Below are 21,320 nucleotides of genomic sequence, written 5' to 3' on the forward strand. Positions count from 1 at the left end.
TCACTTTAAATCCACATGGATTCCAAGTGTAGAGGCATAGCTAACTGTTATTTTAAACAATGATCCTTTTTTACATAGGATAAAGTTGATTGCTACAAACCAATATGGGTATGGGTTTAAGAACTATGAAGGTCCATGTTAGTAGTCACCAGTATATTTGTAATGGAGCCAGGGACACTCGAACAGAGGGGTGGTGGGGAGAGGGAGCATGGCCCCAGGGGAGGAGGTGGAGAGGAGCAAGTGGGGGGTGGGATCTTGGGTCGAAGAGGCGGTGTGGGACCAGGACGGGATCTTGGAGAAGGGGCAGCATAAGGGGCGGTTCAGGCGCAGGTGGCCCCCCAACTTTTAGTGAGCTTCCACCACTCCTGAATGGAGCTCTCAGTCTGAAAAGACCACTGCTACTCCCCTTACTTGTTCTTGTTCACTTTTATATATTGGATTGAATTATAGTACGAAGTTTGTACTACTTATAATGTTGAAAGAAAACGACATTACAAAATGAAGTCTTACTGATAATGTGCAAGTCTTTCTCCAGATCAAATAATGAGATACCACAGGCATGTAAGCACTTTCTAGCAAGTTTAAGCTGCAGTTCTTGTTGCAGTACTGGCTCCGTACTTGTTGCAAATATTCGAACTACAAAGCCATCCTGTAACAAATAAATCATTTAAACCATTAAACAAACATTTTAGTTAGTTTCTGTGCCACAAGTAAGTCTGACTTAATCTCACCCTGCAAAGAGTATACTGTGCATCCCCAGTCATCCTTCAAAACAAATCAGTAGGTAACACACTGACAAAATTATGGGGGGTTTTAAAGGTAGAAAAGTGACTAATAATTGGTGAAAAAGAGTGTAAAAAGAATAGAAGACAAGTAAAATGTTTTAGAGACAGACAGACCTGAAGAGATAGGCCTAAAAACCATACTTTTTCAAATATATCACTGCTTCTGCTTCAAATGTATTAAAAACCAAACCAAGACACACAAGTTATTGAAACTCCTAAAACCATGGAATGTGTTGTCTTTTAATGTTTATTCCATGGGGCAAAAGTTATGCTGACCAATTTTTAGTCTTGGCAGCTTCACAGTGTATGTTTACTAAAAGGCTTTAAGTAAACATTTTATGGTTCATTTCGTAACAGCTAAGTAGTAAGTGTGCATAAGAAAACCAACAAAATGGTCAGAGTCTGGTACTTCTCTTGCTACAAATAATTTAACACTGTCAGATAACACAAAACACATACTTTTAAGCTAACATGAAAACTGTAACATGACTTTTGTAACTCTTGTCCATAGGCATTTCAGCATACATATTACCTATCTTAACAGATCTGTTTGTCCCCTCAAATAGAAATGAATCAAGGCTAGAATCAAAACTGATTTATTTGTGTCACAACCTAAGCAATTGGGTTTTCCCCCTCATACCAACTTCGTTTTTCTTCTTAACAGCAAAATAGCATACAAGGAAAGAGAAACGTTAGATAAGAATCAGAGGACTGACTACACTGACATCAGAGATTAAAAGAACGTAGATGTTAAAGAAGACAAGTATTCAACAAGCTATATACTCTAATTTTCAGCTGCTAAAAAAATTCAGCAGTGTATTCAAAAAAGTCAGGTCAATCTGTGCAATGTGAAGTTCAATCCATTCTTCCATTTTTACTGCTGGAAATTACAAAAAAGTAACGCTTTAAAAAAAAATTCCAAAATCTTGAAAATTAGAAGGGGTTTTAAAAAATAATGATAAAGTAGAATATTAGATGAGTTTTCTCAGTTGCCATTTGGAAAAGATCACACACAAAATTTAAATATGGTACGAACTATTCCACATGAACACTATCATCAAGAACTTGGCATAGCAAACAAAACAAAAACAAAAAAAAAAAAAAACAAACAAACACCCCCCACCACATAAATACACAAAACAGATCTGAAATACAGATTTCAGAATGGTAGCCGTGTTATTCTGTATCAGCAAAAACAATGAGGAGTCCTTGTGGCACCTTAGAGACTAACAAATTTATGTGGGCATAAGCTTTCTTGAGCTAAAACCCACTTCATCAGATGCATGGATTAAAAAAATATAGTAAGCAGTATATATATTACAGCACATGAAAAGATGGGAGTTGCCTTACTAATGGGAGGAGGGGGGGGCAGTCCTAACGACGCAAATTCAATCAAGGTGCAAGTGGCCTATTCTTAACAGTTGACAAGAAGGTGTGAGTATCAGAGAGAAAATTACTTTTTGTAATAGATCTGAAATAGAATCCCACAGACAAACTTCCCCAAATTTTGAGGAACTTCAGCTCTATATCTAGGTCCAGACTTCACATCTCCAGATTCTTTATAATGAACTGAAACAAGACCACTAAATCACATATTAACAGCTTTTTACTTTAGGGAAGTTTGGATTGAACGCTGACTACAGATTAGAGTTTTACACCTACAAAATGTGTTTCTATTCCAAGCACATTTCATAAAGGAAGTTTGATACTTGTGTACTGAAGTCGATTTTCAGTTACATGAATGAAAGGAGGATCTGAAACCAATCCCACATTCCATTCCTACAGTATAAAAAACCACCAAAAATGAAATTCACATTTGAGGATGTGTATCTGTAGGTATGCCCAAATGTATGTGTAAAACCAGTCTTCTCCACTCACTTGACTCAAATGTAGTATGCCAAGTGTGTGGAGAAGAATGGTTTTACATATAGTTTTACAAAGTATAGCAATGCAAAATGCCTTTTTAAAAATGAATAAACTGGATAGAAAATCCATAAGGGTAGATAACTATTTTTAAAGGATTATCCATGAAGGTAGATATTCCCAATAGTAATATAATACTTTGTACTTAATGGCTTGCAGACAACCACTTTACAAACAAACATAAGTGGGTTATACCTCAACACCTCTTCAAAGAAAGGAAGTATAAGGACAGCGTTTTACAGATGGGAAACTGAAGCAAAGGTTAAATGAACTGCGACAGTTACACAGGAAATCCATGGCAGAGTCAGAAAGAACACCTAGATCACTTAACTCATTGCTTAACTCATTTTTCACAAGATAAACCCTTTCCATAAACTTGCCATATTAATAGCAATCCCTGCTGAAAGATCTCACCCAATGAATTTGTGTAGGGGGCTTTAAAAACCAAATGTTTGCTTATAGTGCTTAATTTTACTATAGGATGAGCAGCCAATCATGGTTTTGCTATTAGATCGTTTCCCCCTTCTCCTGCCAAGACAATGCTGCCTCTAATGAAATTAAAAATTATCCATCATTTATTCAACAACAGAACATGAAACCTGATACCATTCCCAAATGTCACACTAGAATTCAATCCATCACAGTAAGTGTACAATTTTTTACTACCTTATCTGAAGGAAACCTGTTTTAAAAAGAAATGCAGAAATCATCATAAAGTGAAGAAACTCCAAATGGCACAATCGTTAAAAGTATGCCCCTTTTAACCTCAGTGTTCTTTTGAAACAGAACAGGCTTTACTGAAAAGCATAACGCAAATTACCTTGAAAATATACTCATATACAGCATGACCTAATGGCAAGGAAGTCCAGCCAGCCACATTAAAATAAACAAAAAACTTTTCAGCCCACAAAATCTCATATACAGAAGCAGAGCTACCAAACTGATTGTAAAATATATGTCTGAAAAGGATATTTTGCCACAATTGAAGATGAAGTAGTATGAAATCTAAGCTCTTGACAGATGCCTAGCAATTTTTCATTTTTTCTAGCTACGCGTTTTTGCCTTTATCTACACTAGCCAAAAGGAGTCCGTCTTTTTATCTGAAAGACGACCACTTAGTGCAGTGACATCTGTGTTGGCTGAGGGAAAAAACAAAATGTCTACACTATACATTGAATACTTACATCTCTAGAAGCTGCTATCTGATTAATGTACTCTCCATCAGTGAACAGGATATTCTGCCCTTCAGTGTTGCAATCTGTGTAGGAAGGAAAAAATGAAGTATTCATCTCAATTAAAGACATTCTACTCCATATCTTTGCCAAAGCACTATCACTGGTGTTAAAGGAGGTTGCCCAAAAAGCAACCAAATTTAAAAGTCCATTTTTGCAGAACGCAAACTAGAGTTTTCACATGTTCTTCTTTACTAGGATTTTTCTTTCCAAAAAATTTTCTTTTCATGTTTTAATAATGAATATGCACCAAAACTTCCAAAAAAAATGCAATGTTTACTATCTATCTTCTTTTATAATTATTAAAACCATACAGCATCTGGAGCAAAGGGGGTTTCCACAATACTAAATGCTTAGCATAATAGCAGTACATATGTGATGAGTAACCCAGACTACTAAGAACAAGCTTAAAATCTAACAAGATGTCTGTTAGTGATATAAACTTGCAATTTTAAGTAAAAACATTTTATTGGAGCCAGAAGCTTTAAGGAGAAGGCCACCCAATGAGCTAGGTCTTTTGTATTCAGTATTGGTAGCACAATCATTATTAAGGTTGCCTGACGCTTCCCATTGTAATACCCTGTTTTTAGTTGTTTATATCTTGGTCAGTCTTTACCCATTTGATCTGAAATTTTTTATGTCAAGTGTTTCCCTCAGGCTGTGATCGTAAAGTCACCTTGTCCTTGGAGAATTGTGTGTAAGGAGGCTCTGCCATCAGAGCCTGCAACTCACACAAACTCCTTGTGGATGTTAACACTATCAGGTATGCAGTTTTCTGACACAAAACCAGAAAGGGACAGGATTCCAGGGGATCTAACAGAGGTCCGATTAAAGCTACTAGGACCATGGTAGGGTCCCACAGAGGAACTGGCTCTCGGACAGGAGGATGGAGATGAAGAAGCCCTTTTAAGAATCTTCCTACCATGGTACTAGAGAAGACTGATCTTCCCTGAATGGGAGTAGAAACGCGTATATCACTGTGCAATCCACTGTCAGTGAGCCAAATGCCAGTCCCAACAACTAACTGCAGCAAGTACTCCAAGATGTTCTGGATAGAAACCACGTCAGCTGAACTCCAAGGGCCAATGACCACACTGAAAATTGCTTCCATTTCGCTGAATAGGCCATTTTGGTAGAGGGTTTTCTATTGTTGGGTAGGACCTGCTAAACAGCTACCAACCACTGCTCTTCCTTCTCATTTAGCCATGAAGTAGCCACGCCGTTAGTTGCAGGGAGCTGAGGATGTGATCCAATGTATGGCCATAATACTTAGTAACTAGGTCGGGATGGAGAGGAAGTGGTATGGACGGCTGAACTGATAGCGCAAGAAGGTCAGGGAACCAGCACTCCTCAGCCACAACAGGGCAGTGAGAAAAAACTTGTCTCAACCCACCTTCAGCTTGAGGATGACCTGTGGGATGATCAGGATCGGGTCAAAAGCGTAGAGGAGAGCTGACTGCCAGCTGAGATGGAAAGCATTGGACAGGGAGCCTGAACAGAGGACCCTTCAAGAGCAGAAGAGATGACATTTCCTGTTGTCCCTCATAGCAAACAGACCAATTGTTGGGATGCCCAAAGCTAAAAGATGACCCAGAGAACACTAGTCTTCAGAGACCACTTTTTGACTCAGGGAAAAATTCCTGCTGAGGTGCTCTGAGAGATGATTCTGGACCTTAGACAAATGATTGGCTAATGGACTAATGCTCTCCTCAATGCAGAACTATCACAACATGACTGCCTCTTGGCAAAGCATCTAGGAGTATGCTCCCTGTTCCTTGTTCACATACACTGCGGTGAAATTGTCGGTAAGTATGTGAACCACTGAGACCCTGATACAGTCCAGTAAAGTGTGACATGCATTGTAGATGGCCTGAAGCTCCAGCATGTTGATATGCAGAGAGGACTCTTGCTCAACCACAGACCTTGAACTTGCAGTGACCTCAGGTCCCTGACCCATCAGGGGGGCGTTGGTGACAACAGACCTGGTTGGTAAGGGCCAGACAAAGGGAACACCCTGGCAAATATTCTCTGGAAGCGTCCACCACTGCAAGGAGTGCAGGACCAGTTGAGGAAGGCAGGCCAACCCGTCCAGGGGTGAAGAGTCAGATGATAAACCATCCTGAGCCACATTTGGACGGGGTGAACACAATCTTGCAAGCTAGACCACCTGCATGCAAGCAGACATGCAACCCAGGAGCACAGCTGAACTGTATGGGAAGGCTGAGACTGCAGACTGATTCAAAGGTGATGAATCAACAGAACACGGTCAGTCGGTTGGCAGAAATGCTCTCAAACTCAGAGTCTATTCCGGCCCCAATGAACTTGATTATCTGAGTGGGAACCAAAGTTGATTTCCTGATGTTTAGGATGAGACCCAGAAGGTCGAGCAAGCACAGCATAGTGGCGACATGAGAAAGCTTCCTTTCTGGACCTACCCCACAGTAACCAATCGTACAGATATGGATTCTTTTCTTCCTAAGATATGCTGTCATGACAACCATGCATTTGGTAGAAGGGGCAGAAGATAGGCCAAATGGAAGCACCATATACTGAAAATGGAGCTCTACCACAATAAAAATCGAAGGAATTTTCTATGGCCTGAAAGAAGGCATCCCGAAAGTCCTGGACAGCAAACCAGTCATTCGGAGACAACACGGGGAGGACAGTTGATAGAATGAGTGTTCAGAATCTCAGATATGATATATTTGTTGAGGCAGCGAAGATCGAGTATGGGTCTAACCCCTCCTCCCTTGCATTTGGGAACCACAAAGTACTGGAAATAGACGCCATGACCTCAGTGTCCCAAAAGAACCTCCTCCACCGCTCTCAAAGCCAGCAGAGAGCAAACCTGCTTGACAAGCAGTATCTTGTGAGAGGGTCCATGAAAGATGGGTGGAGAGGGATGGACAGGAACTAGATGGCATAGCAGTCTGCTGGTGCTTAGGACCCTGCTGTCAGTGACGACAGAGCCCCAAGCATTGTGGAAGCACAACAGCCAACTGGAACACTTCTCTGAACCAAGCATTCAATATGGACACTTGGGAGGTGCCAGGGGAGGGTGTGTAGACTGGATGAACAACAGACCAGACTGCCTCCTCCTATGGGCATTGGTGGCCAGTAGCTGCCAGGCCCAAGGTCCCCATCCCAACCCTGAGACAAGCACTAGTCCTGGTATCCATAGTGCTCCATGAATGGCCCCCGATGTGGCTCAAGCGATGGAGAAAGAAAGGAGGAAGATCCTGACTGCGATGCCGAAGCTTCCAAGGCTTCAGAGGAATAAAAGTGGAGCCAGCCCTAACAGTGCGAACAGTCCAACTCAACCATAGCCCAGAATAAAGAGGGAGCTGGTGCTAATGGTAGAAACAGTACCAGTGGCACCAACTACATCTCCACCATTTCCGGTGCCAGAAGTGGTGTTGACAATGAAGTTGGCAGCAGTACCAAGGTAACTGACAGTGCCAAAGCGGATGGCAGTGAGTGCCACTACAGTAACATCAGCAGCACCAGTCACAGGGCTGCTGAAGACGCTCCCAATGTGAAGGAGGTCCCTTGCGCCAAGCCCAGAACCTACCCTACTTCTACTGACTGTAAAAGGGAAACATCGGGGTAAAGTGCCAACAGACCCAAAGGTTCAGCTACCCAGCCAGCTAACAGGGCTATAAAGCACACAGACCTGTCAAAGTCCTGGTTCAAGGGTGAAGTCTAGACAGATGGGCAAAAGCAAATCTCTGCCTAATACGCCACCAGCACGGAAACAGCTGGTGCCAGCATCACTCAAACGGACACCTCAGGGCTAGAACTGGAGTCAATGGCACAGAATCTCTGGCCTCCTTCTGTAGTACCAGAGCAGTTGATGGAACCTGCCTCATCCCACACACCAGCATATCCACACTTCTTCTGGCAGAGGAAGACGAGTCCCCAAGGGAATGAAATGGCCTCAGTCGGTCTTATATGACCTTTTCCTCAGCGACTAATCCACCTCGTTGGAGAGGCACCAGCTCCAGGATGCAAAGTGGCAGCACTCAGAACCGCAGGATGACAAGGGCCTCGGTGCTAATGTAGGCCTCATGGTCTGTTCGAGCAAGTGCAGCTTCAGACAAAGATCCCTCGCCACTTGAATCCATTTTGTCAACGTTTTGTAAATCAAACGCTGCTCCTCACCATGGGCTTTGCCTAGGCACAGCAAGCACCATGTGTAGCAATCGTTGTTGGGGAATCACTCCCCAACATGACAGACAATGTTTAAAACCTGGTGAGGACATCACTAGGGAAATACTTAAACTACAACTAACTAACACTAAATCTAACACTATACTAAGGGTCTGCGAAAGATTGTTGAACCATAGAATAGTGGATTTCAACCTAGGGTCCGCAGACTATACCTAAGATTTCCAAAGGGGTCCACACCTCCATTTGAAATTTTTTAGGGGTCCAGAAATTAAAAAGGTTGAAAACCACTATCCCAGATTTGCATATTCGGGAGTTTAGTGGCATTCAGTTTTCAATAGTCTCCTTTGGCTCTGGTACATATTTTCAGCTACAAGAAATACTTATGGTATAGTGAAAAAGCTTTACAGAAAGAAGCTAAAGGAGCTCAAGCTCAGAGGAGAAAATTAAAAGAAAATATAATTACAGTCTGTAAGTGTTTAGTCAGGGAAAAGATATTGGATACTAGAGGGCTTTTTAATCTAGCAGATGAAGGCATAATAAAGTCCACTTACTGAAGTTCAACCTGGAAATAAATACAAATGTTTAACAGTGAGGGTAAACAAACAATGGGAGACATTATCAAAGGATGTGTATATTCTACACCACTTGGAGTCTTTATGTCAAGACTGGATGTGTTTCTGAGGCTATGGCAATACTAAAGAGCTTACAGTGGTGCAATCGTGCTGCTGTAGTACTGCTATTGCAGACACTCTAAGCAGACAGGAGAGAGCTCTACCATCCTCTTAATTACTCCAGCCCCCACAAGTGGCAGCAACTATGTCAGCGAGAGAGCCTATCCCATGGACATTGCACTGTCCACATTGGCAGTTAGGTTGGTGTAACTTACATCATTCAGGGGAGTGGATTATTCAGACCTCTGAGCAACAATACTTATACCAACGTAAGCTGTAGTGTGTACACAGCCTTAAGAGTTATGCTCTAATTTCACCAAGCTGTGGAATAGATGTAGGAATGTCTGGGTGAAATATTGTGTCCAAAGTTATCTAGAGGTCAGACTTGGTGACAACGCTTCTTTCTGACCCTAAAATCTATGAATTACTTCTCTAGCAGAGCCCCTATCTGTTGATCTTCAGGGTATGGTGTCCCTTAAGTATTCCCACCACTCTTGGTAACGTCTAGAATTTCCTACCTGGCAAAGCAACTGTACCATCTTGTTCCAAGGTTTCAGGATTTATTCTTATGGCTGTCATACTGTGATTGTTCACATCTCTATACAACAAATAACTCTGGTAAATGAAAAAGAAAAAGACATTAGAATGAAAATATAATCTTCATAAACACTTTTAAAGGGATATTGTCAAACTGATAATCATTTACTTTTTTCCCCATTAGCTATTTGTTTTCAAAATCAGATTTTTCTCATCTTCAGGTCCACACCTTATTCTCTATGCTAATTCTAATACAAAATGAAAGTTGAACGCACTCTGGAATTCCTACTTCCTTGTGCACCAGAATGGTGACATTGTGCTTATACACTGCTCTGGAAGCCACTTGCTCCCTCTCCAGGATTCTCTTCATAGGAATAAGATGCAATTACAATAGCAACTGTTCAAATCTGTGTATTAGAGACATGAATGTAGATCAATGTATTAAAAGGTTAATGGAATTTTTGAGTGTTGTTTACTGTTATGTATTCCTATTTATACCAGTGTCACCTACTAAGTAAAAATAGCTTTACAGAAAACAAGATCCAGTGTATTTCTTTTGTCCCCAAGCACTACAGTGAAGATATCTCCAAAAGACACAGCAATTCTGATAACATCAACCCCAACACACATGGTTACACCCAATAGTTTGCTGTAACATTCCTCCTCTCCCTTCAACCTTTGCAGGCTGCATGAGGGACATGCTTCAGGACTACAGATTTCATCCTCCATGGCTTCCCCAAGAACAGCATCTCTTCACCTCCTGGAGAAGCCCTGTACATAGCAGTAACCCAAGTATAGAGTACTCCTGCGGAGTGCCCATGGACCATCCTGTAAACATATGTACTCTCCCAGACTGAATCACAAGTTTCTTCAGATGCCAATCAGGGAGGTTTGAGTAGTACAAATATCAAATATAGACAAGAGTGTCTATGAAAAAGTAATTTAGAAATAGTGAGATTGTGTTGACCACATTACTCGGCAATAGACAGAAAAATGCTACAGATGGAACACATATTCCTGCATTGATATTTTGTGTTAATACATATTTTGATAATATATTTGTTAAAATGTTAAACAAAAAATGATGTACTGTACAAATGGAACAACAAATGTAATACTATAGTATATATTTTCAAAAGAAGTATTTAATTTCAAAGATAAAAGACTGAGTAAGTCAGCAGTTTCACAGAGCGATTAAATGATGCTCAAAATGCACTGGATTATTTGAGCGCAAAATGATTTAAGATGTAATAAATCTTGCTAAGAAAATAGCTCAAAAATAAAGAAAGTAGTAAAACAGTACTGAAAGAAAACCTACTGGTAACTAAACATGCCATTCATGCTTATGTTAGAAACAGTAATTGAGCTTTCCAATACAATAGTCTAAAACAGTGTTGTACTGCTTTATAACCACAGTCATATTTTTAATACTTTTTGGCTTGATTGCCTAAAAGGGAAATACAAAATTTATTACGTCTTATTACAGAATTCAGAAACAAAATAGTGCAAGATCTTCAAATTTTAGAGATAATATTGCAATATAGTCTGGCTACAGCAGATACTGCATTATCCCTTTTTTAGTCTGCCAGCATAAAAAAAAAGAAAAACAAAAAGAGGTCCCTCCCCTATCCACAACAGAATTTTTAACTGCACTGGACTGGCTTTATTATTTTACAGCCAGATAGAAAGGAATGATGTAATACTTGTATAAAGCTGTCCTAAACTGTGCTACATTTGAATTAAATATTAAGTTAATTCTTTTATGTTTTTTGTTTTATGTATTCTCCTACCTGAGCATACCCTAACCAAGACTTTTTTTCTTTTCTGTTTTTGATGCGGGATGTAGAATTGTATATATGACCCTGTAAGGTAACAAAAAAGTTAGTTTGACAATTGTTAGAACGACAGTTTTATAGTTAATCTTTTATCATCTAGAAACATTATCTTCTACAGCAATGAGAAATGAACAAGAAATGAGAAGCTGGTGAACAAACACTACAAGAATTTTAAAATCAATATATTTAAAAAATAATTATCAGTATTACTAAGTTACAAGACAATCTAAAAGTCAAGCAAGACATCATAAAATGTCATTTAAATTAAAATTTTTACAACTGATATCATGAGTTTTCAGGAGTCACATTACCCTCACTGTCCCACTGTAGCCAGAGCCGATTTTATAAAGTCCATCTTTGCATAAAAGGTACAGGAAGAAACCATCATTCTGAAGTAGACAATGATCATCTTCATCTACAGAAATTTCTTTCAATGGCCATTTGTGCATCAGGGCTGCTTTCTTTATCCCATTACTGAACCAGTCCTGGATTTGGATTTTGCCCACCAGAACTGCCTGAACACTCCGCTGAAGAGAGTTTAAGATAGTTGGCACCTAAATGGTAAAGAAAACCCGAAGAGATGGTACAAAACATTACAACTTAAGCAACATACAGAGGTGAAAATAAAGCTTTAGTTACTAATCCCGGCTCTGAAAAAGTTAGAGACACGATGTGGGTGAGGTAATGTATTTTATTGTAACAACTTCAGTTGGTGAGAGACACAAGTTGGTCCAATAAGAGATATTACCTCACCTACCTTCCCTCCCTAATATCCTTGGACCAACACAGCTACAACTACACTGCATCTCTGAAAAAGCTGTTTTACTAAAATGTAAGCCTTAATTTATGCTTTCATTCTTACTAATGAGAAATACATGAAAAGAGGTAAGATTTACTTCCTACAAACTCCAACTGATTCATTCCATAATATGCATGGCAATCCAAAATGGATCTCCTCTTCTCTATCTCAAAACTGATTTCAAGAGTGAATGAAGCCAGTAAATTTCAAAGTATTTCTGTTGGGGCTATCAATTAATCAAAGTTAACTCATGCAATTAACTCAAAAAAATTATTTGCGATTAATAGCAGTTTTAATTGCACTGTTAAACAGAATGCCAATTGAAATTTATTAAACATTTTGGATGTTTTTCTGCATTTTCATATATATTGTAATCTGTGTTGTAATTGAAATCGAAGTGTACATTACAAATATTTTCACTGTAAAAATGATAAACAAAAGATAGTATTTCTCAATTCACCTCATACAAGTACTGTAGTGCAACCTGTCGTGAAAATGCAACTTAAAAATTGTAATTTTTTTTTGTTACATAACTTCCCTCAAAAACAAAACAATGTAAAACTTCAGAGCCTACAAGTCCACTCCCTCCTACTTCTTGTTCAGCCAATCACTAAGACAAACAACTTTGTTTACATTTATAGGAGATAAAGCTGCCCTCTCCTTATTTACAGTGTCACCAGGAAGTGAGAACAGGCATTTGCAGGGTACTTTTGTAGACAGCACTGCAAGGTATTTACATGCCAGATATGCTAAACATTCGTGTGCCCCTTCATGCTTCGGCCACCATTCCAGAGGACATGCTTCCATGCTGATGACGCTCGTTAAAAAAATAATGCGTTAATTAAATTTGAGACTGAACTCCTTGGGGGAGAATTGTATGTCCCCTGCTCTGTTTTACCCTAATTCTGCCATATATTTCATGTTATAGCAGTCTCGGATGATGCCCCAGCACATGTTGTTCATTTTAAGAACACTTTCACTGCACATTTCACAAAACAAAGAAGGTACCAATGTTACATTTCTAAAGATAGCTACAGCACTTGACATAAGGTTTAAGAACCTGAAGTGCCTTCCAAAATCTGAGAGGGACGCAGTGTGGAGCATGCTTTCAGAAGTCTTAAAAGGACAACACTCCGATGCAGAAACTACAAAACCTGAACCACCAAAAAAGAAAATCAACCTGCTGGTTGCATCTAACTCAGATAATAAAAATAAACATGTGTTGGTCTGCACTGCTTTGGATTTTCACAGAGCAGAACCCGTTGTCAGAATGGACGCATGTCCTCTAGAATGCTGGTTGAAGCATGAAGGGACATATGAATCTTCAGCACATCTGGCATGTAAATATCTTGCGATGCCAGCTACAACAGTGCTATGCAAATATCGGTTCTCACTCTCAGGTGACACTGTAAACAAGAAGCGGGCAACATTTTCTCCTGCAAATGTAAACAAACTTGTTTGTTTGAGCGATTGGCTGAACAAGAAGTAAGACTGAATGGACTTGTGGGCTCTAAAATTTTACATCGTTTTATTTTTGAATGCAGTTTTATTTTTACATAATTCTACATTTGTAAGGTAAACTTTCTGAATAAAGAGATTGCACTACAGTACTTGTATTAGGTGAACTGAAAAATACTATTTTTTTTACAGTGCAAATACTTGTAAACAAAAATAAATATAAAGTGACCACTGTACACTTTGTATTCTGTGTTGTAATTGAAATCAATATATTTGAAAACGTAGAAAACATCCAAAAATATTTATAATAAATTTTAATTGGTATTCTATTATTGTTTAACAGTGCGATTAAAACTCCACTTACCCGTGAATAATTTTTTTAATAGCACGATTAATTGCAATTAATATTTTTAATTGCTTGACAGCCCTAATTTCTGTTTTAGAATGTTTCCAGAACTCATGCATATGACCAACCAAAATTCTACATGTAGAACAGGTTTAGTACAACACCTGAATAGTCTGACAAGCATGACTGCCATTATTGGTGAGAATAGCAGAGACTGCCTGCAGTGTTCTTCCTGTTTCTCCCCAGGCAGCTACCAAACTGAACAGGCAAGCGCAGGAAAGTGCCGTCAAGGATTGTCCAGTACTATCATTCACTGCAGTGCTACGAACAGTTATTTCCAGAAGAAGCTGGAAGAGAGACTCTGTGAATAAAATATAACAATTACATAGGTATAACAAATCACCAAATCATACTAAACAGTTTTCCAATGAAGTAAAATCAGTTAACTTAAAATTTAAAAAAGATACAATATACGCATCACGCCCCTGCAAATTCTGAGTTTTTATCCTATAAAGTTATTTAACTAAAAATTGTTTGCTCATCTGCATTTCATATCAAATTAATTAAAAATTACCTGATTAAACCAACACACACACACAAGCTTCATCTCACATGCCTTGTCACCCAAATTTAATACCAAAACCTCTGTCACGTTCAAATCCTTTTCAGTTATAACATTTACACATTATGTACACATTAATTCCTCACAATGATACTTCAATGCACAGACTTAACTCTGACTTCAGGTAGCTTAATCTAATTACATACATATGTCTGGCACTAAGTAATATATAAACCTCTTTGCTATCTCTGCCTCCCACAACCCAACAAATAGTTCTCCCTTTCAGAGGACTGGAAAAAATGGTTACCTACCTTTCATAACTGTTCCTCTTAAGACATGTTGCTCATGTCCATTCCATTCTAGGTCTGTCCGCGCCCACGTGCAGAGTTAGAGATTTTTGCCTTAGCAGTACCCGTAGGGTCAGCTGTGGTGCCCTCTACAGCGTCGCGCTCATGCGGCAGTATGTCAGGCACTGCTGACCCCATGCCCCTCTCAGTTCCTTCTTGCCAGCAATTCTGACAGAGGAGTAGGAGGGCAAGTAATGGAATGGACATGAGCAACACACCTGGGAGAATTACAGTTACGAAAAAGTAAGTAAAGTTTTTTCTTCTTCAAGTGCTTGCTAACGTCGATTCCATTCTAGGTGACTCACAAGCAGTATCCTCGGAGGTGGGCTCGCAGATCAGTCTTGCAGCACGACTCTGCCAAAGGCTGTGTCATCTCGAGCTTGCTGGGTAAGTGCATAATGCGATGCAAATGTGTGGACAGATGACCAGGTAGCAGCTAGACAGATTTCTTGGTTCAGCACTTATGCCAGGAAGGTTGCTGCGCTCTAGTTGAGTGAGCCGTCACGATACTCATAATAGGCACCTTCGCCAGCTCATAACACTAGCGGATGCAGGCCGTGATCCAAGACGAGATTCTCTGGGAAGACAGTGGGCAACCCTTCATTCTGTCTGCAACAGTAACGAATAACTGCATTGACTTACGGAACAGTCTTGTTCTATCTATGTAGAAGGCCAGTGTCAGTCTGACAACCGGGATATGGAGCCTGCGTTCCTTGTCCGTGGTATAAGGCTTAGGACAGAAAACTGGTAAGTAAATGTTTTGACCAGTGTGAAACTGGGAGACGACCTTGGGCAGAAAACCCAGGTGTGGACACAACTGGACCCTGTCCTCATAAAAGTCAGTATAAGGCAGCTTTGACATGAGTGCCCCGATCTCAGACATCCTGTGGGCCGAAGTTATAGCGACCAAGAATGAAACCTTCCAAGAAAGAAGCAGGAGAGAGCAGGAAGCCACAGGTTCGACCGGGGAGGGGAGAGAGAGGGGGAGGAGAATATGAGCCTTGACAGTACCAGATTCAAGTCCCTAAAGGGAACTGGGTCTCAGTCATACAGGTAGAGTGCTCCAGACCTTTCAAGAATCACGCCATCATGGGATGGGCGAAGACCATCCTGCCTTAAAACAGAGGATAGAGTGCCACCAGGTGTACCGTGACTGAAGAAAGCAACAGGCCCTGGAGCTTAAGGTGCAGCAAATAGTCTAGGATGACCTGTAGCGGGGCCTCTTCAGCATGAATGTGTCTAGCCGACGCCCAGCACATGAACCACTTTCACTTTGCCACGTAGGTAGCCCTGGTAGACAAGTTTTCTGATGCAGTGACACCAGCTTCGGATGCAGCAAATTGCCATGGTTCTGAGATATCAGATCCAGCTGAAGAGGCAGCTGCAACAGGGCAGCTGCCAAAAGACTCAGCAGCATGCCGAACCAGTGTTGATGATGCCACACTGGGGCTATGAGGTAACAGTCGCTTTGTTTTGTTTCACCTTGAGCAAGACCCTGTGGAAATGGCACCGGCGGGAAGGCACACATCAGCACTCCTGACCACGGAATCAAGAAGGTGTCTGACAGGGAGCCTTTGCCCCTGCTCTGCAGAGAACAGAACACATGGCACTTTCTGTTCTGCCTGGACGTGAACATGTCCACCTGGGGAGTCCCCCACCTGCAGAAAATTAGGGACACCAACTCCAGGTGGAGTGACTATTCGTGGCAAGATGAGAAGATCTTGCTGAGGCGATCTACCAGGACATACTTGGTTTCAGGCAGGTGGGCAGCTACCAGATGAATGGCACGCCGCCCACAGAACTCCCAGAGGCTGAGCGCCTCCCGACAAAAGGGCCGAAGACCTGGCGCCACTCTGCCTGTTGATGTAATACGCTACGGCGGTATTGTCCGTCAGAACCTGCACCACCTTGATGCTTAGGTGGGACAAGAAAAGGTGACAGGCCAGGCGAACCGCTCTGAGCTCCTTGACGTTGATGTGAAGGGCTAGATCATTTAGTAGCCAGCAGCCCTGGGTGTTGAGCTCACCCAGGTGGGCTCCCCAGCCCAGATTTGACATGTCTGAGACCAGGGTGAGCAACGGGGATGGGGTTGCAAAGGGAACTCCTTGCAGCACCAACTTGGGATACAGCCACCAGTCCAGGGACAAGAGGATGTGGCTCAGCACCGTGACCACTTGAACCAGGGCATGCCTGTTGGGGATTTAGACCGAGGCCAGCCATACCTGCAGAGGCCTCAGATGAAGTCAGGTATGGCTGACCATGTACATGCACACAGCCATGTGGCCCATCAGTTGCAGGCACATGTGGGCCGTGGTGAGAGAATGATCTACCACGTAAAGAGCCAGGTCCAACATGGCCTGAAAACATGCTTCCAGAAGGAAATCCCTGGTCCGTGTGGAGTCAAGAACCATTCCAATGAACTCTATGCATTGGACTGGCGTTAAAGTGGACTTTTCTGTGTTTATTAACTGGTCCAGTTTGCTGCAGGTGGACCGCACCAGATCACGGTTCCTTTGCACCTGCTCCGGAGACCTGCCCTTGATGAGCTAGTCGTCAACATACAAGAAGATCTGGACCCCTCGACATTTCAGGTAAGCCGCCACCAGTGCCACGCATTTCATGAACACACTGGGAGTCAAGGACAGGCCAAAGGTTAGCGCCATGAACTGGAAGTGGCGCCCATCCACTATGAAACACAGGAAACTCCTGAGACCTGGGAATATGGAGACATGAAAATAAGAGTCCTTTAAGTTGAGAGTGGTGTACCTGTCCCCTGGATCCAGGGAAGGGATAATGGAGGCCAGGGAAATCATGCAGAACTTCAACTTCTTGAGAGCCTTGTTGAGGCCCCGCAGGTACAGGATGGGTCTGAGGCCCCCTCTGGCCTTCAGGATTAGGAAGTAGCAAGAGTAGAATCTACCATGTCCCAAGGAATGTTCTGCACAGGAGCTTCTCAACCTCCTGAACGAGGAGTTGCTCATGAGAAGGGTCCCTGAAGAGGGACAGGGAATTGGGGGGAGGGGGGAAGAAGGGGCAGCCAAAAATTGTAGGGTGTAGCCCCAAGCTACTATGTCCAGGACCCAGCGGTCCAACTTTCCCTACCGTTCGGCCTGGTCGTGGGGTGAGAGGTGATTGAGGAAAAGGAGAACAGGATCCGGTTCGCTGAGTGGGGTGCTGCTCTCGGGCATACCCTCCAAATGACCGCTTCTGTCCCCCTAGATGTTTGGCAAGCCCAGGCTGGGCGGGTGAATGGGAGGAGGAAGGGCGCCAGTGCTTAAACTGACATCCCTTCTTCTTGTAGGGCCTGACGGGGTTGCCCAGGTCTTGGCAGTCGGAAGCGCTTCCTGGCTGACTGTGGCATGTGCATGCCCAACAAGCAAAGGGTAGCTCTAGTATCCTTCAACCCATGCAGCCTGGAGTCCATTTGTTAAGTGAAAAGACCAACTCCGTCAAAGGGAAGGTCTTTAATCAAGGTCTGCCTCTCCTGGGAGAGGCCCACCATTTGCAGCTAATACCTGCGCAGCACGACCACCACTGATGTGACCTCCCTAACCAGCGAGTCCGCTGCGTCCCACTCCATCTGAGGGAGCATCTGGCCGCCACAGGACCCTCCTCTACCAGGGTGCCAAACTCCTGGGCCAGACCTTGAGGGAGGGATTCCTGGAACTTTTTGAGACCATCCCAGAGGTTAAAGTTATATTTGCCCAACAGGGCCTGATGGTTTGCCACCTGGAATTGCAGGCTGGCAGTTGAATAAATTTTTCTCCCGAATAAATCAAGCTTCATGGCTTCCTTGTTCTTGGGAGTGGAGGAAGTGGGACCTTATTTGTCCTTCTTGTTGGCCACAGACACGACCAATGAGCTGGGGGAGGGTGGGTATAAAGGTATCCTAAACTTTTGGCCAGAACAAAATGCTTTTTCTTGGCTCGTTTTGAGGTGGGAGGAATGGAGGAAGGGTCTGCCACAGGGCCTTGGGTATCTTGAGAACCACTTCATACACGGGCAGGGCAACCTGGGTGGGCGTAGAGGCCAAGAGGACATTTAAGAGGGTGTCCTCCTGCTCTTCCTGCAAGGCTGAGTATCAGAGAATAGGAATAGCTAATGAATCTTAATTCCATCAATTGGTTTTTGTTAAATTAAATGGACCAATAAGGATTAAGAACATTGTTGAGGTTCAGTATTTTAAAACTGTCAGGGATGGTCTAGATATACTTAAACCTGCCTCAACATGGGGGTGAACTAGATGACCTTTTGTGGTCCCTTCCAGTCCTCATTTCTATGATTGACCTATCTTTGAGATCTTATAACTTGTATCTGTGTGTAGCTGTGGTGAGACCTTTTAAGATACACAAGTCCAAAAAACAACTCGAGAGAAGAGATTATTAAAGAAGCTAAATTGTAATGTTTGCTGTGCCCAAGTTACAGTATCTTTGATCAAATTTTATTAATAATTCAGCTGTCCCTGAAGAGTTGAGTGTTAAGTTTAGAGACTAAATTCAAATATTAGTGAAGGATTTTACCCTATTTTAAATGTAAACTGTAGCACAGCCTTCACTATAGAGAAACAAAGGATGCCTTCATAAAATGCCATTTGGTATTCTCTTTTTGCCCAGAAATGAGTATTATCTTCTAAATAAATACTTACTAATAATAATATTCCTAATTTATTTGAAAGACTGATATGTTGAAAATGTGAAGACTCCATGTAAAACTGTAGAGATCCCATATTAGCTTTTCCATTTATTTGTTGGCTTGTTGGAAGCAGAGATACCAAAAAGAGATTAAAAAACCAAAACATATTATCCTATACATGGCATCATTCATAGCAGAGAATTCCAAAAATATTTTGGAAGCTATTGTATATACATTGTAAACATAGTAATCACAGTAATCACTTTACTCACCACTGAAATCAACCACTCTCAGGTGGAACACAGCAGAAACCTAAAAAATTTAACTTATGTTCTCTTTTAAAACTCACTGTTATGCTTCTGTAGTAACTAATTCTGAATTATATTACAGTTGTCAAGCAAAAGCCATTTTTACACTTCAAGCATCCAATCTTGGCCCATATTTAAGAAATACTTAGGTACTGATGCCAAAAACCAAGAAAATTAGTTAAAACAAAAAGTCTAATGAGTCAACTTAAACGGCGCCCACCTACATCTTAACCCTTGAAAGCACACATTCATACACTCATACATAATCTGGTATCATCTTTGACTCAACCCTCTTACCGGTTTCACATAATCAGGTCTTTTCCATATTTTGCCATTTTTTCTTAAACATCATCTCTAAAATCCAGTCATTCCTCTCTCTCCATACCGATCAAACTTTTGTCCAAGTCTTCATCATTTTATGTCTTGGCTATGGCAACCTACTTTCCTTTAAGTCTATTAAGAATAGGGCTGCTAAAATCTTCTTGGGTCATCACCCCTATCATATTAACCCCTTTTTAAAATGCCTGACCTGGCTCCACATTAAATACAAACTCACTGTCTTTACTTTTAGGACCCTTCATAACTCACCCCTATCCTACTTAACTGGTTTAGTAACTTCCCATTATACTGACTTTGGCATCTGCTCTAGCACAGAGGTGGGCAAACTACGGCCCGCGGGACCTTCCTGCCCGGCCCCTGAGCACGGGCAGTGGGGCTGCAAGTTCCTGCTGCTCTGAGCTGCATGGTGCGGGTGCAGCAGTGGAAGAGTTGGGTAGAGGGTCCCGGGGGGCAGTCAGGGGACAGGGAGCAGTTGGATGGGGTGGAGGTTCTGGGGGGGTCGGGAAAGAGGGGTGGTTGGATAGGGCGTGGGAGTCCCCGGGGGCCTGTTGCGGGGCGGGGGGGGGGGGGGAAATAGGGGCCAGAGGGCAATCAGGCGACAAGGAGCAGGGGTGGTTGGATGGGTCGGAGGTTCTGAGGGGGACAGTCAGTCAGAGGGTGGAAAGTGGGAGGGGGCGGGAGCCAGGCTATTTGGGGGGCACAGCCTTCCCTACCTGGCCCTCCAAATAGTTTCACACCCCAATGTGGCCCTTTGGCCAAAAAGTTTGCCCACCCCTGCTCTAGCAGCTCTTTCCACCCGTCAGCTTCTCTCAAACATCTTCATGCTTACTCCCATGCTGCCCCTTATGCACAGGGAGAAAACTCCATGATGGAATCTGAACAGCCACTACCTTATCCTCCTTCACACCCTCCTTAATATTCACCTCTGCCATAATACCTACTAAAAACCTAGCCTGAAGATCATGGCTAGACAGGAGGCAAGTTATAACTGTATCTCCTCTTTCCTTTTCTTCTTCCCTTCCTCCCCACCTGTAACCCCAATTTTAAAAAATTATAAAATGCATTAAAAAGCTGTGTCAATTCTTCACAATAATAATTTGCTTGTATGTTGTATCCACATCCCCTACTCTTTGTCTATGTTTTTAGATTGTAATCCCTTCAGAGCAGGAAACGTCTATTTTTGGTGTTCGTTCAGCACCTGCACAGTAGGTCCTAAGCCTTTGGCACTATAATAGAAATATTTTCTAATAATAACTTTATCTAGACTGAGTTACAGTCATGACAGTCAAAACCAATGAGATTAGAGAATCAGGGTTTGAAGTAAAGGAGCCAGAAATCAAGATCAACCTTTATTGAAGCCAAAAACATCTTGAAAT

The 21,320-nt window shown here is 42.0% G+C and overlaps 1 protein-coding gene across 14 annotated transcripts in view; it reads right to left on the reverse strand.

The window, feature by feature from the left end:
- Positions 1 to 21,320, reverse strand: part of MYCBP2 (MYC binding protein 2) — a 414,963-nt gene that overhangs the window by 336,336 nt on the left and 57,307 nt on the right. For all 14 annotated transcript variants that reach the window (XM_073347171.2, XM_073347218.2, XM_073347180.2 and 11 more), the window contains exons 5-10: positions 13,921 to 14,117; positions 11,465 to 11,707; positions 11,109 to 11,180; positions 9,300 to 9,396; positions 3,893 to 3,966; positions 511 to 649 (exon numbers count right to left, since the gene is read on the reverse strand). In XM_073347171.2, the coding sequence (XP_073203272.1) occupies positions 511 to 649; positions 3,893 to 3,966; positions 9,300 to 9,396; positions 11,109 to 11,180; positions 11,465 to 11,707; positions 13,921 to 14,117 (822 nt within the window). The remainder of the gene's footprint in view (positions 1 to 510; positions 650 to 3,892; positions 3,967 to 9,299; positions 9,397 to 11,108; positions 11,181 to 11,464; positions 11,708 to 13,920; positions 14,118 to 21,320) is intronic.

The sequence above is a fragment of the Lepidochelys kempii genome, chromosome 1, assembly GCF_965140285.1.
Source record: "Lepidochelys kempii isolate rLepKem1 chromosome 1, rLepKem1.hap1, whole genome shotgun sequence".
NCBI classification, from domain to species: Eukaryota; Metazoa; Chordata; order Testudines; family Cheloniidae; genus Lepidochelys; species Lepidochelys kempii.